We start from the raw sequence: 14,352 nt of genomic DNA on the forward strand, positions 1-14,352 counted from the left end.
GAGCTTTTAGATGAATACATTTCATTTCTGCAGACTCTAAAAACAGCAAATGTAGAGTGGGAGACCACACCTCTTGGTTTTGCCTGTGCAGTTCACACAGTGATCCTGTCCTTGCCATGCTATAGGCAGGCACCAGTGAATGCCTCATTATACCCTAAGAGATTACCTGCACTGATTTTAAGTTGTGCATTGTGTTCTCATGAAACTCAGTCTAGAGCAACTGGACTCTGATAAAACACGAAGTGGCCTTTAAACCGAGTCCCTGTGTGGCTCACTGTGTTTGGTTTGAGGTGAGCTGCTATTTTAGGCACATTGTACTGCGGTGGGCTTTTTGATATCATATCTCACCTAAGATAGGCCTAAATTAGACACTGTCTGTAAAAGTCTATAAAGTTGTTCTGGTTTCCATGTTACACACTGGCATGCAATCACAAAAGTGCAAACACACACACGCACGCACACACACACACACACACAGAGCCACTCTTTCCTCTTCTTACATTTACTTTCATGCTTTCATCCTTAGTGTCGCTCTTGTGCAGTAAATCAGCTCATTGGCATGTGTGTATGTGTGTTTGGTTGGTTGCCGGGCAACATACTTTCATGGTTATGAAGGATGAAACCAGTTGAGCAGCCCACACCTGTACACGCAGCGTAGGTTTCCCTATTAATGATTGTTGAATGAAAACACAGAGCTTATCTCTGTATCTTTGTTTCTCTGTCCCATCATGTCATCCACGCTGCTTGGCTTCTGACTGCCCCAACCTTGTCCCTACCAAGACCAGAACCATTTAATATTCATACATGAACATATTCCCTGCCTCATTGATTCTGTCATATTGTTAAGTATCCAGGCAAAGCAGTCCCATAGAGATCTATAATGTATATTATAATTTGGTTAGTAGTATTATCAGTGTGAAGTCTGGGAAATGAATGCTGATATTTTTATACTGCAGTATTGCATCCGACTCCCAAAACAGAATCATGACATGGCTGAGCAGGGTTTGGCTGCTATGCACTGTTGATATTTTCAGACTTGTTGTGTGCATGTGTCTGTGTGATAACTGGTTTCCCGGTCAGGCTCTGATCTGGGTGCTAATTTAAGTATGTCTTTTTTTTTTGTTTTTTTTTTTTTAGGCTTCGGGTCAGTTATTGCATCTGTGTCTGGGGTTGTTAGGCAACTCATAGGCAGCTCATCTTCCTTCTTGTGCTGATGATGTGCTCTTTGGCGGGGAAACTCCAGGATGATCAGCAGAAAGCCCAGTCAAGTCACATCATGCTCATATCAGGTCATTTAGCAACACCTGTAACAGTAAAGACCCCATTGATCACTGGTTAGGGATATGACACAGAGTAACAGGGTGAGGATGTGACTCTAAATCTCACACCTGAAACCTTTAACAGTCAATTCCCTGTTAGTGGCGTGGATACTAGTGTATACTAAGTAAAAATGTTTTCACTGCTAATGTCAATATTAGAATATGTTGTGACTCTCATATGAAAAGTATTTTCTGCCCAGGTCTATTTGCAGACTACACAGATGCATGGTGTTAAAACAAGCAGAGTCATGGTGCTGGAAGTTTGCCTAAAGATAGAGATCTGATGATAAAGGAGACAGAATAATTACACATCAGAGAGTTATTAAAGTTAATATCAAAAGATGCATGTGAACAGAAGAAAAACCGACAAGCAGTTTTTTATTATGGCTGTGAATGCCAAGTGTTATTCTGCCAGTGATGGCAACCAATAACATTTTATTTTCATTTAAATTTTTTACATTATCACTTTCTCTGAGTAAAGAATTCTGAGAGCAGTTTTACAATGCAGCTGTTTATGCCGTTATGATAAGCAGGGGGGTTAATTAGTGCAACAGTTTTTTTTTGTTTTTTTTTTTAATTAAAGAGATAAATGTTTGAGCAGTCTATCCAGCGCAAGTGTTTTTCTATATTAAGGGAAATAATTATGGTTCTTTGTCCGTATATTTCTTACTTACTGTCAAATGACCTAATCTAAGTTTGAAAATATCAGTATTTCAGTTCCATCTGTTTCATTCTGTCCCATTTTCCTTAGGGAAAGTGGATGAACAACAGTGTTGTAAAGGGGAGAGCTAGAAATAGACCTGACACCAGTAGCAGCTGACACACTGTGCTGTGAATACATGCACGGCCACACACAATGACCCTTCGAGCTGAAACACCAACACAATGTTTCTTATTTTATCCTGTCACAAAGGTTGTAGGTCCAGGGGTTTAAATGTTTAAAATTAGGAGTGAGAGCAGATTCCACTGAACGGGTTTGCATGATTTGGGTGACAGTGATCTCTTTTGCTTTTATCTACATATGCCTGTTGTTTAGGTGATGTGAAAGTGGGGAAGACAGAGGAGGTATGAAAACACTTCATTAAAGACTCCACATGCTGCTTGTCCACATAGGTCGTTGTTGCCTGACCTATTTCAGGAGTGTGTGCAAAAGTCTATCTCCGTTCTTCTTTCTTGCACCTGTTAGGGAGGGACACTGTAACCTATTTTCATTCTTATTGTTACCTAGAGCTTTGTGTTGCGTAGCGCTGCCCACATTTAACATGACTAGAGGCGTAATAAGTTGGGCTAATTGAAGATACCTATACAGGATCATCAAATGTACTATATAACTTGTCTAGAAAGTCAGGGGAATGTTATGGTTATCATCTTATAGAACTGCAGCCATCATTGCTTCCATAATCATTATCATCATCGTTAACTCCAACGCATTCACACACAACAGGTCCTGTGACACAAGGCAGGAGAGAGATGCCTCTTGAGCCTGAGCCTGCATTCAGCTGCAGCCCTGGGATTCTGACATGTTTGTCAGTCAGACAGCATTTATTTTTGCTCACAAACACACCGACAGACTTGTAGTACTATACCACTAAGGATGTTATTCTGCATGTCGTACCTAACCCTTACTGCCTGTTTAAACACAACCCTTTATTATTAAGATAGAATGAAATGTGCATTGTAAAAGCATTGCAACCCTAAGGAGCTTTTTAGCCTCTTTCAGCTAAATGTTTTGGTGTTGAGGCCCACACATCTCACAAATTGTTGATTATGCGTTAATGCTGGAGTGTGAGCAGGCAGTTGCATCATGCCAGCCATAATTTAATCCTAACACTAACCAAAAAAAAAAAAAAAAAAAAAGCACATGTATATATGTGAGAAGGGAATATTTGAATTTACCCAGACAGTGCAGGGCTAATGTTCACAGATTTGTACACTCACCCACTTATCATGCGAATAAGTGCAGTGGAGAGCGCTTATAACAAAATGGAGCCTGTGACCTTCCTGGCAGTGGATCTATCAGTCCAACTGTATTGCTGCTTATGTAACCAAGGGTAAATACATAACTGTGTTGTAACTATTTAGGTACTGGCAAAGCAGTAATTCAAACATTGCACATAATAAATTCTGATTTACAGCAGCGGGACATTGCTAAACACATCCCTGTCTTATACTTAGAAGAGATCAAATTATTAAATTATCTAGAGTTTCTTTAGCTCCATAAAACTGGTACAGTAACTGGCACTAAGCTGATTTCCTGTATGTCTGCGATGGCTGTTTCAAACAAGCAAGCTATTTTAAAATGACTTATGGAGAGATAGTTTATCTGAATGTGATCCATTTCTCCCTCTGGATCTGGCATATAGAAACTGTCTCTGAAGCACGAGTAGGCTGCCTCTACCACAGAGTTCTTGCACACTAATGCAGAGACTGACAGGCCAACTGACTCACTTACTAACTCACTCACTCAATCATGCATCCATCCAAAAACACATGCACAGACACACATGTGTGCAGTAGACCGCCGCCCTTTCCAGCTCTTGAAACCGGATCCGTTCAACAGCTGAAATGAGGGCTGGCAACAGGCGCAACAAGGGGGGAGAGGAATGAGAAGTGGAGCTGGAAAGATGAGTGGCTGAAGAGGGGGAGGAGATGTAGAGGAAAGGTATGGATAATAATGGATGACATGTAAAGAAACTGTAATAAACTGATTACAAAAATGCCAGCTAAGTAATATTACTGTTCCTGACAACCAAAACGAGCCAGACCATGGCTTTTTGATGAAAAAAAAAATCACTTCTATTAAATACTATTGACAAAGCTGATTTCAAATGGAATTTGTCATGTCACCATTTGTGCTGTGGATTTGAGAGCAAAAAAAAAAATGTGTGTGATTCTGATTTGGTTCAGTTGATTGTCCACATAGATTCTAACAGACACAATTAATGCCAGTTTATACTTTTAAGATGATTGGATAAAAGTAACATGGGCTGGAAATGGAATAGAAAACTTCAATTGCTGACATCTCAACCTATGAGGAAATCTTCTAAAATGAATCCAGTGTGAACTTAAAATGAAAATGTGACCAAGTCATCAATAACGGGAAGCTGGGGTTGAGGGACACTGAAGGGGTGGAGGAACATGTAGTATGAGTATAGAGTGGGGTGAATGGAGACAGAGGGGAGGATAAAGAGGAGGGGTTGGGGTATGAGGGGGTGTGGTAACTCTACAAATAGCTGCTATCAGTGCCTGGCATTTCTTTACTTAGTTTCTCTCCCAGTTGCCCAGTGGGACAGTTTGGTCTCAGCACTTTGAGCAGCTCCATCACAACCACAAGCCATCCGAAGAAGCAACCAGCCATGAGCAAGTCCTACTCCTCCTCAGCCCAGACGGCCTCCTCGTACCGTCGCACCTTTGGCTCTGGTGTCGGTTCATCCCCAATGTCTACTCTGTTCTCCTCACTTGGAGGAGGCCGCGGCTCTTCATCAAGCCACTCGTCTACCAGAGTCTATGAAGTCAAGAGCAGTGGTATTCCCTCCTTTTCCAGCTACAGGGTTTCCTCTGCTGGAGGAGCCGGGCTTGCCTCCTCCACAGCCATGCGCACTTATGCTGGTGAGAAACTCGACTTCAACCTGGCTGATGCCATGAACCAGGACTTCCTCAACACAAGGACCAATGAAAAGGCCGAGCTTCAGCATCTCAACGACCGCTTTGCCAGCTACATCGAGAAGGTGCGTTTCTTGGAGCAGCAGAATGCAGCACTGACGGTGGAGATTGAGAAGCTGAGGGGCCGTGAGGGGCCCGGGCGAGTGGCTGAGATGTATGAGGAGGAAATGAGGGAGCTGAGGAGGCAGATAGAGACTCTCTCCAACCAGCGTGCCCGTGTGGAGGTGGAGAGGGACAACCTGGCTGATGATCTACAGAAACTTAAGCTGAGGTAAGATGGGGTGGATTGAACCTCTGTCCCGTGACCCTTTAAAATGAACCAATTTTCCACTTATAAATCTATGAGCCACATTTCTACCATGAATGTTAAATGTTAAAAACACAGGTATTCCCTTCTTTGCCAGCTAAAGGGCACCCTCTGGCACTGTAGGAATTGTGACCAGTTTAACCAAAGGGTGATGTTTTCTCAGATTATGTCATTTGAATAGATTTCTGAAGCCTGAAAAGGTAAAAAGTCTTTCGCAAAAAATAGTTTATGTTGTTTGTCTTTTCCAGTCTTAATAAACATGTTGTAATTTATCATGAGGGACTGTCCCACATTTTGGCAAACCATTTGCCTGTATTAGAAAACAGAATCACACATTGCTGGAATTTACAGAGAATAAGGAGATAACAGAAAAACAGGAGAAAGGGGGAAGTAATGTTAAGGTCGTTTTTCTAATTAATAAAGATCAGAGTTCCATTAAAAAAAAAGTAGCTTCTGTGATAACTTTCAAATGTGTCTTCTATTTAATTAAAAAAAAAAATTTCAAGATAAGCACACTTTAATCAATGTCACAGTCCACCAGCTTTCTTATAAGGTGTTTTAGAATTTTCTCACAAGAGACAAGGCAGGAAGAAAAGAACAGAGAAAGAGAGAGAGAGATAAAAAGACTTGAAGGCTCATAGCAAAAAAAAAAAAAAAAACTTGAGACACATGAGATAATGTTTCACCCATCACTTAAATTTAAGTGGGCTACAGGACACACACACACACATACATACATAAGACCTTCCAACTAACATGGCACATACACACTCCATTAGTCTGTTATGTAATCTGTTACTTTTTCTTTATCAGCCCTTTTTAAATTGTTGCCTGCAGCACTGAGAAAAGCTTGCCAAAGCACCCCCTGCTCTCAGTGAGATCAAAATACACACAGAGACCTCCTGCATTGCTACAGTTACAATGCAAGCATGCACACACACATAGACACACACACCCAGAGGATGATAACAGAGTTAGCACTACAACTAACTAGAAAAACATTTTTTTCCCCTAAAAATATATGTTGCTTACCAAAGAATAAAATATAATTTAAATGCAGCAGCAGCAAAACAAAATACTGCAGGGAGGACAGGACTTTTAAAGGGAAGGTTGTTGAAAATGAGGTCTGCAAGGGCACTGTGGAGCAGGTTAATTATCATCAGTATCCTGTACAGCCTAAGTTCTATCCAGTAGTGCTACGTAAAATAAAATAAAAGAAGTAAAATTATTGGCACACGGGTAAAACTGATCACCGTGTTACCATTTGCATTTTGTTGAACATTTCCTGGAGCATTACAGAATTGGAAACTTCAACGCATTTAAATTAGCATATAAGAAACTTCCTAATGCTGTTGTGGCTTGTCAAGGCGCCAGTATGCAGTTATGCATACACTACGTGCATGAATTTTCCCCACATGTTCCAGCTGTTCAGAGTGCATAGTGTAATGCTAATTGTGGAAACAACACCAACCATGAGCAAACCATGAATCCTTTACCATCTGACTCTGATAGCGTGACAGCAGCTGCACCACCGCTTTAGGGCTCAAACAGCACATACCAAAGCATGTGTGTAGGTATGGATACAAATAAAAGTTAGACTATTATATATCACTATCTAGTCAGTTGTATTCTTGTAAAAAAGCAGCCAAAAAGGGCAGAGAGCAGAAGGGTGCAGGAATGACAGGTGGTAACTAATTTGTCTGTCTAGTAATTGGTCCCTGGCGAAGAAGCCATGCCCTCAAATACAGTTTTTTTTTTTTTTTTTTTTGTATTCACTTATGTTGCGACCTTTCTTTTTCTTTTTGCTCTTTTCTTCTTTGTCTGTGGCTCTGACTCACTCCAGACTGCAGGAGGAGATTCATCAGAAGGAAGAGGCTGAGAACAACCTGTCTGCTTTCAGAGCTGTAAGTCTTCCATTTCCAATCCTTTATAGTCATTATCTCCTTGGAGGCAGAAGTAAAAAGTGACATTTTCATTCAGTCTCAATCGCACTCATTCACATGCAAGCACAGTTTTCACTTGGGTCTCTCATCAACCACTTCTTCTGCCTCAGTTTCTGGTTTAATTGCATGTTTTAAGCTCTTCTCATTTTTTTGTGTTCACCTCCAGGATGTTGACAATGCCACTCTGGCCAGGCTGGACCTGGAGAGGCGCATTGAGAGTCTGCAAGAGGAGATTGCTTTCCTCAAGAAGATCCATGAAGAGGTTTGTTGATCTGACTATAAATTTATTCTGTAATGAGGCCATATATATCTTTGTACTATGTGCAGCGGTGGGTTGGTGTCAACAGTGTCATATACCAGCAGAAGATATACTGTATTATCGGATCTGAGCCACTATATGCATGCAGATCCTCACAGAACCAAATATTTCACACATGAAAACAGCTGCTGATGCTCAAACATATTTAAGATGCACATTTACACATTCTCACTCTTTCCCTCTAATCTCTATGAAAGTGTACATTTAGTTCTAGTGCAGAGCAAAAGCACTAATAATAATAATAGAAACATTTGTGCATATTCACTTTCAGACATCAAAGGACACACTCAGACACACACTCAGACACATGGCGGAACGCTTGAGGTCCCTTTTTGTTACTTTGTCTTCCCTGCCTCAACTTTGACCTCTCAGAAATGCTGAGCTGCTGATTGGTTGAAGAGACCATGTGTGTGTGTGTGTGTGCGGATTTGAACAGATGCACAGTTATTTTTATCTTTTAGTCAGACCAGAAGACAGCTGAAAAGGACTGAAGCTTACAAGTATGAAACCTGTACAGTGCTAAATCAGCAATCAACATTTAAATACAATATCAGTGAATCACAGGCCAAATTAATAGACTGACATTTTAAATTTGTTTCCTGTATCTATATGTGATTGTTCAATTGAAATTTTTTCCCCCACAAATGTTCTATGTATCTGTTATAATCTCTTTTGGTTACATTTTGTTTCTTTATCCTCTTGTCACCTTGTAGGAGATCCGTGAGCTGCAGAGCCAGATTCAGGACACTCAGGTACAGATCCAAATGGACATGTCCAAGCCCGACCTGACTGCTGCTCTGAGGGACATCCGCATGCAGTACGAGGCCATCGCTGCCAAGAACATCGCAGAGGCTGAAGAGTGGTACAAGTCCAAGGTGTGGCAGAAGCACATAGCCAGTGTGTAGGCACGCAGACACAGACTGCCTCTTTCAGCTGTTGTGCCGATACAAACTCGTCCCCTCTCTCCTCAGGTGTCTGATCTGAACCAGGCTGTGAATAAGAACAATGATGCACTGCGTCAGGCCAAACAGGAGAGCATGGAGTACAGACACCAGATCCAGTCCTACACCTGTGAAATTGACTCACTCAAAGGCACAGTGAGTATTCGCTTCAACTTCTCATGCCTTATTCAAATAATATGAACAATGGAATTACTTTTTCTTTCTTCTGTCTGGTTTATACTGTGGTTTTCTTTTTATATTCTTTTTTTCAAGATACACAACCATTTTTTCCCCTCATTTAATCTTTCATTCTGTTATAGACTTTAAGGCCACTCTGTTCCACTTGTAACGTCATGTCCCTGTTTCCCTGTAGAATGAGTCTCTGCTGCGTCAGATGAGAGATATGGAGGATCGCATGACCCGTGAGGCTTCTGGTTACCAGGATACTATCACACGGCTTGAGGAAGACATTGCTAAGATGAAGGTAATTAGTGTAGAAATTACACTCACATTTTTCTCTTAAAATGAATCCAGTGCATGCAACATAATAAGAAGCAGAATTAAACTGATACAGGATTTAGGATTTTATGAATATATAGCAGGATTTTGTCAACGAATATTAGTTCATCCAATTTGTTTTGTTTTACAGGAGAATTCAATTTTGATCAGAAAATGAAACTCTATGTTTTTATTTACAGGATGATATGGCTCGCCACCTGAGGGAGTACCAGGACCTGCTCAATGTGAAGATGGCCCTCGATATTGAAATTGCCACCTACCGCAAGCTGCTGGAAGGAGAGGAGAGCAGGTGTGTGGCTGTGTGTGTGCTGTTCACATTCAATCCCAAGCTTTGCCAATATCACGCTCAGGCAGTCTGTCCACAGACTAGCATAACCATATTAAGACTTGTATTTAAGTATATATTTACCTCTTACTGCTCACTTTTAATTGCATTATGTGTTAATCCGTTTTGCAGGATCACTACCGCTGTGCCAATCCAGTCTGCTTATTCCTCCATTGGATTCAGAGGTAGGAGAAGCTTTAAAAGAGTTCCCTTGACACTTTAATACCCATAAAATCCATTTTACATTCCAGATGAGTTGATGATGAGACAAAAAAGACTAATAATAACTTGTGACTGTATATGGTAGCTGCTATTTTGAGGGTATTGCATGTTGCAGTGTCACATTCTGACCACTGTGTGGTGATATATAACATGTTAAATATCTCCATGGCTGTCTCATTCACAGAGGCCATCATCAACAAGCTATGCATCAATAATCAAACACTATTAACAGTCCAAAATGCAATTCATTTCTGTCATTGGATATAGAAATTATAGAGATGATATTATTATTACAAATGTATTTACTTCACAGACGGTCTGATGGCTCCATGTGCAAGACAAGTCATCATGTTGTTTAAAAACAAATTAATGTTCTGATATCTGAACTAATTTCAGTGTCTGCAAGGAAAAAAAAAGAGCTTTTACAGAAATGTAGCAACGTTTGATGTGTGAACCTGTAATATAGTGTAAGAACTGTTGGGATGTGTTCTTCCAGAGACAAGTCCTGAATCCCAGCGGTCCTCAGAGGTTCACTCCAAGAAGACTGTCCTCATCAAGACCATCGAGACCCGTGATGGAGAGGTTGGTACACCCACACATAAATACAACATTAAGTTATTATTTCTATTTACAGTATTACTATGTACTCAGGTGTATGCGCTCAGGGATCCCATATCCACATACAACACACATAATTTTATATAATTTAACAGAATGGGTGCATCACAATATTTTTGCTATTAAGAGCTATCGTTTTGATTTGTTACTGTATATTCTTATCCAGATGAAGTATTCTATGAGCCAAGGTGCTAGTACCCAGTGCGTAAGTCCACTACCAATATCCCACCTACCTTTCAGGATCTGTTCACTATGGGATTCAGCAAACTACCAGAATTCAAAACAAAGTGTTCCTGTTAACTCCACTTTACTACCCACCTTTAAATTTCCATCTTAAATAGATTAAAGTTCAAGTGCATATGATGGCATGAGGGGGAAAAAAGTCATCACTTTCCTGGAGCTGCAGTTAACACTTCTAGTCTCTCACTGATGCCTGAAGCCTTGTAGTTTGTACTCACACGGTGTAGACATATTTCTGTAAACTGCAACACTCCACTCTGGCTTGAATGGACAAACAACTTCACTGTCAGTGGTTACTGCTACCCCTTGCACAGCACTTCACTCCAAACAATACCCGCACTTCAAAATGGCAATGAAAATCAATACCATCAGCCTCAGCCACTTCACTGTAGATAGAAAATATACCTGCAACCCTCTGCATTGATAATGATTATTTGCCTTTTTTACTTCTTTCATAACAATGTATATCTCCTTTTCACCTCTTTAGGTTGTCAGCGAGTCCACACAGCACCAGCAAGACATCATGTAAACAAGAAGGGTCGACATTAGAAATATAATATCTTAGAAAATAATTTTTAAAAAATTCAAACATTTACATTTCCTACAACTATTATTACTATTTCTAATTTTTAGATACAGAACACTGACCATTTCTGCTGATTTAAATGCAAGCATAAAATGATGTAAGTGAATGGAGTCAGTATACAACTACACAGTGAGCACCTGGAGGTACAATGCACTGCCTTTAGCCTGGTTTTAAATAAAAGGCATTCCGGGAATTTATGCTTTATTCGTTTTAATTTCCATCTTTCAAAAAGACCTGAATGTGTCATAAAGTAATTAAAGTAAAGTTTCAGATTAACAGCAATGCTTCATGTAGCTGTACTGACCCAGTACCTACAGTGCAAGAAAAATCAATGGGCCTGAAGCACCATGGACGGAAGTCATATTCTAATCGTATTTTCCACTGCACATATTCCAAGCCTTTCTGTGCAAATTTACACGTATACGACTTGATCAAGCAGGGACTGTATTTGTGTAACTGATTTAATGAAAGTGAGTTGTTGGTCTCGGATTTGAAATAAGTCAGAAGCATGAACATCAAATGAAAGAAGAACTCAGTCATGTTTAAAGCTTGACCTCAATAGCATATGCTGGGTGTTTGATTGTATTGGTATGAGTACAGGTGGTATGCTGCTTCACTGTGACAGGAATCTCAAATAAAGACATTTGTTATCACCATTTGGCGCTTCAGGTTTCTTAAGATTTTGTAACTAAAGAACATCTTTGATTTTTGTGTCTGTACATTTGGTCTTGTCTTTCAGCGGTAGTCATTAGTATTCCTCAGACAGCATACATGTCTTTTCATTGGTTCCCTTATGAACTCTTTCTACCCCATGCCTTCATCGTCTGATGTGAACTGTGTTAGGATTGTAAAATGATACTAGTGCCTCCAGCCAAGCGTAACACTCTTTTGTCAGCATTTAATTTGCTTTTTATAAAGAAAATAGGAGTTTTGTTGAAATTATTAACAGGACTGGTCTGGGTGCAGGGGAAAGTGAACAATGGTTTGTTAATGAGCTGGTCCTGGTCGTGCTTTGTTTCCTGATTAATATTGCAATAAGACTTACAGACTGTGCAGTTTGTTTCTGAAGTCACTGGACTGAAAATGTCAGCAGAGATAAAAAAGTTGGGGTGGAGAAGGAAAGAGAAAGGAAATCTAAAGACAATAAATGATCACGCAAGAAAGTGAGGAAGAGGGGTTGGTACAGGGAAAATAAAAAACAGAGGACAAATTCAGTAACAAGGTTATACAGAGACACAGGAACAGAAACAAGAGGGGGATTTAGCAAGATATGAAGAAGCACAGAAAAAAATGATTTTACTGCTATTCCAGTAATTAGTGGAACCATGGCGGTCAGACCATTTTTGTCACAGTTTTATTACCAACGCTGTCAAGACCAACAGTGTCCTAGTCATTATGGTTCAATAAGAAAGGGCAGCATGTTCCTCTATTCCATTTTTCTTTGAAGAAATTCAGCTTTCCTCTGTGACCGCTCCTCTATGAGCTGCTGAAAGCATATATTGATGGTATTTGGAGAGGAAAAAGTAACCTTTTGTTGCTGCTTTAAACGTTTTAAAAAGGCAATTTATAGAAACATTTCTTATACCCTGAATGCATTTAACAGACTCATTGTACAATAAGTTGAACCATTTATTGTTACATAACTGCAGCACTGCGGCTTAGGCTGCAGTGTAAATGTAGTCTAAAATTACTGTCAGATCATATCAGTGTATTTGTGAACTAATGGAAGGGAAACATAATGAAGAGGAACTCAGTTGGCCTGCTTTGTTTTTTTATTTCATGCATTGTTTGTAATTGCACCTTAGTAATTCTTTATCAATATAGGACCTGCAGAGCACTAAGAAGGTAAGGCTATATATCAGCCAATATTTTTTTTTCTGCATTACAATTTCTTGGTACTTATCAGATGACACATACAGTGATACCCATATATTTGCAATAAGTTGTTGACTACTGGGATAAACACAATCAAGCATCTAATATAAATGTAGTAAAACTAAATGGTTGTAATATCACTGAGCACTCTAAACACACCTTATGTTGTTCTCTTATCCACAACTGTTATTTACTGTGTGTATGTGTGTGTGCCTCTCCATCCATTACCTGTCATTAATCCTGAAACATCCACGGTCACAAAGCCAGTCCCAGCTGACATAGGGCCACAGGCGGGGCACATCTTGGACAGATCATCAGTCTATCACAGGATACAACACAGTGTAAAACACTCACACTCACATTCGCACCTAAGGGCAATTTAGAGTAATCAATTAATCCCCAATCTGCATAACTCTGGACCTCTGGGAGGAAGCCGGAGTACCTGGAGAAAAACCACACAGACACGGGAAGAACACGCAAACTCCCAAACAGAAATGCCTCAGGGTCGAACAGGATTCAAACCTGGAAGCTTCTTGCTGTGAGGCTAACCACCTGAACACCATGCCGCACATTTGTAACCACAAATGACTGTGGGAGATCAGTAGAGACAAGAACACCATTAGATAGAATTACAATGTATATTTCAGGTCCAGAGAAACTCATGCTCAACAATAATAATAACAACAACAACAATAATAATAATAATAATAATAATAATAATAATAATAATGATAATAAACACGGCGGGACATAGGAAAATGAACTCATGTCTCTTCTCACTTACTCAATTGCTTATAATCAGTCAAGGCTCAGTTTGTTTGTGGATTTTCCAGCATCACATTTTGATGTAAGATGATTCAAGTGCATCCACCACCCAGACATATGAAACCAAATGGACATACATCTGCAACACAATATAAAACAGGTCTACTCCATCTGCTGTGTAGACGCGAAAACTGAACCAAAAACTTCTGTTTAAAAACTATTTACATTAGTTTTATATCTACAATAAAAGTGTTTTCCCAACGTATATATATTCAGCAGTGAAAGGCATTCACAGAAAATAACAAATTTAAAAAAGCAAAAGAAAAGAATGTTAAAATAATTGTTCATTTTCCCCCTAAGTTACAAGCAAGAGAGGGGCAAAAGTTTACAGTTAACATTTTGTTACTCAGTAAGGACAATGATGATGTTACAACTGCACTACAGTGAAATCACAAAAGAGGACGTTTCAGAATAATGTAAAATAACACTAAGACCAGTCACTACTGCATAACATTATTGGAGTAACACTGATACAGCAGAATAGAAGATGACTTAGTATAATACATGTCAAGAGGAGAGAAATGATTCAAATAAGTTTTCAAAGCCCTTTATCTAGACAGTGTAAAGAAAAGTGAAGTGGAAACTGCCAATTCCACTTTGGATGCCAGCAATTGCACCTATTCACTGGAACTGAATAGTTTGGTCTATTT

General features: G+C 39.7%; 1 protein-coding gene across 2 annotated transcripts; it reads left to right on the top strand.

The window, feature by feature from the left end:
- The first annotated feature begins 4,564 nt into the window (after positions 1-4,564).
- Positions 4,565-11,658, top strand: desma (desmin a). 2 transcript variants are annotated; one of them, XM_026295493.1, is made up of 10 exons: positions 4,565-5,253; positions 7,133-7,193; positions 7,399-7,494; positions 8,265-8,426; positions 8,523-8,648; positions 8,866-8,976; positions 9,191-9,300; positions 9,469-9,521; positions 10,055-10,140; positions 10,343-10,752. In XM_026295493.1, exons 1-10 carry the CDS (start codon positions 4,676-4,678, stop codon positions 10,511-10,513), a joined length of 1,554 nt encoding a protein of 517 aa, XP_026151278.1. In that variant the 5' UTR covers positions 4,565-4,675; the 3' UTR covers positions 10,514-10,752. The 2 variants fall into 2 exon arrangements, with proteins under 2 accessions (XP_026151278.1, XP_026151277.1); XM_026295492.1 differs by lacking the exon at positions 10,343-10,752 and adding an exon at positions 10,904-11,658 and having other exon boundaries at positions 4,569-5,253.
- The last annotated feature ends 2,694 nt before the right edge of the window (positions 11,659-14,352 follow it).

Source organism: Mastacembelus armatus, chromosome 21 (assembly GCF_900324485.2).
Source record: "Mastacembelus armatus chromosome 21, fMasArm1.2, whole genome shotgun sequence".
Lineage (NCBI taxonomy): Eukaryota > Metazoa > Chordata > Actinopteri > Synbranchiformes > Mastacembelidae > Mastacembelus > Mastacembelus armatus.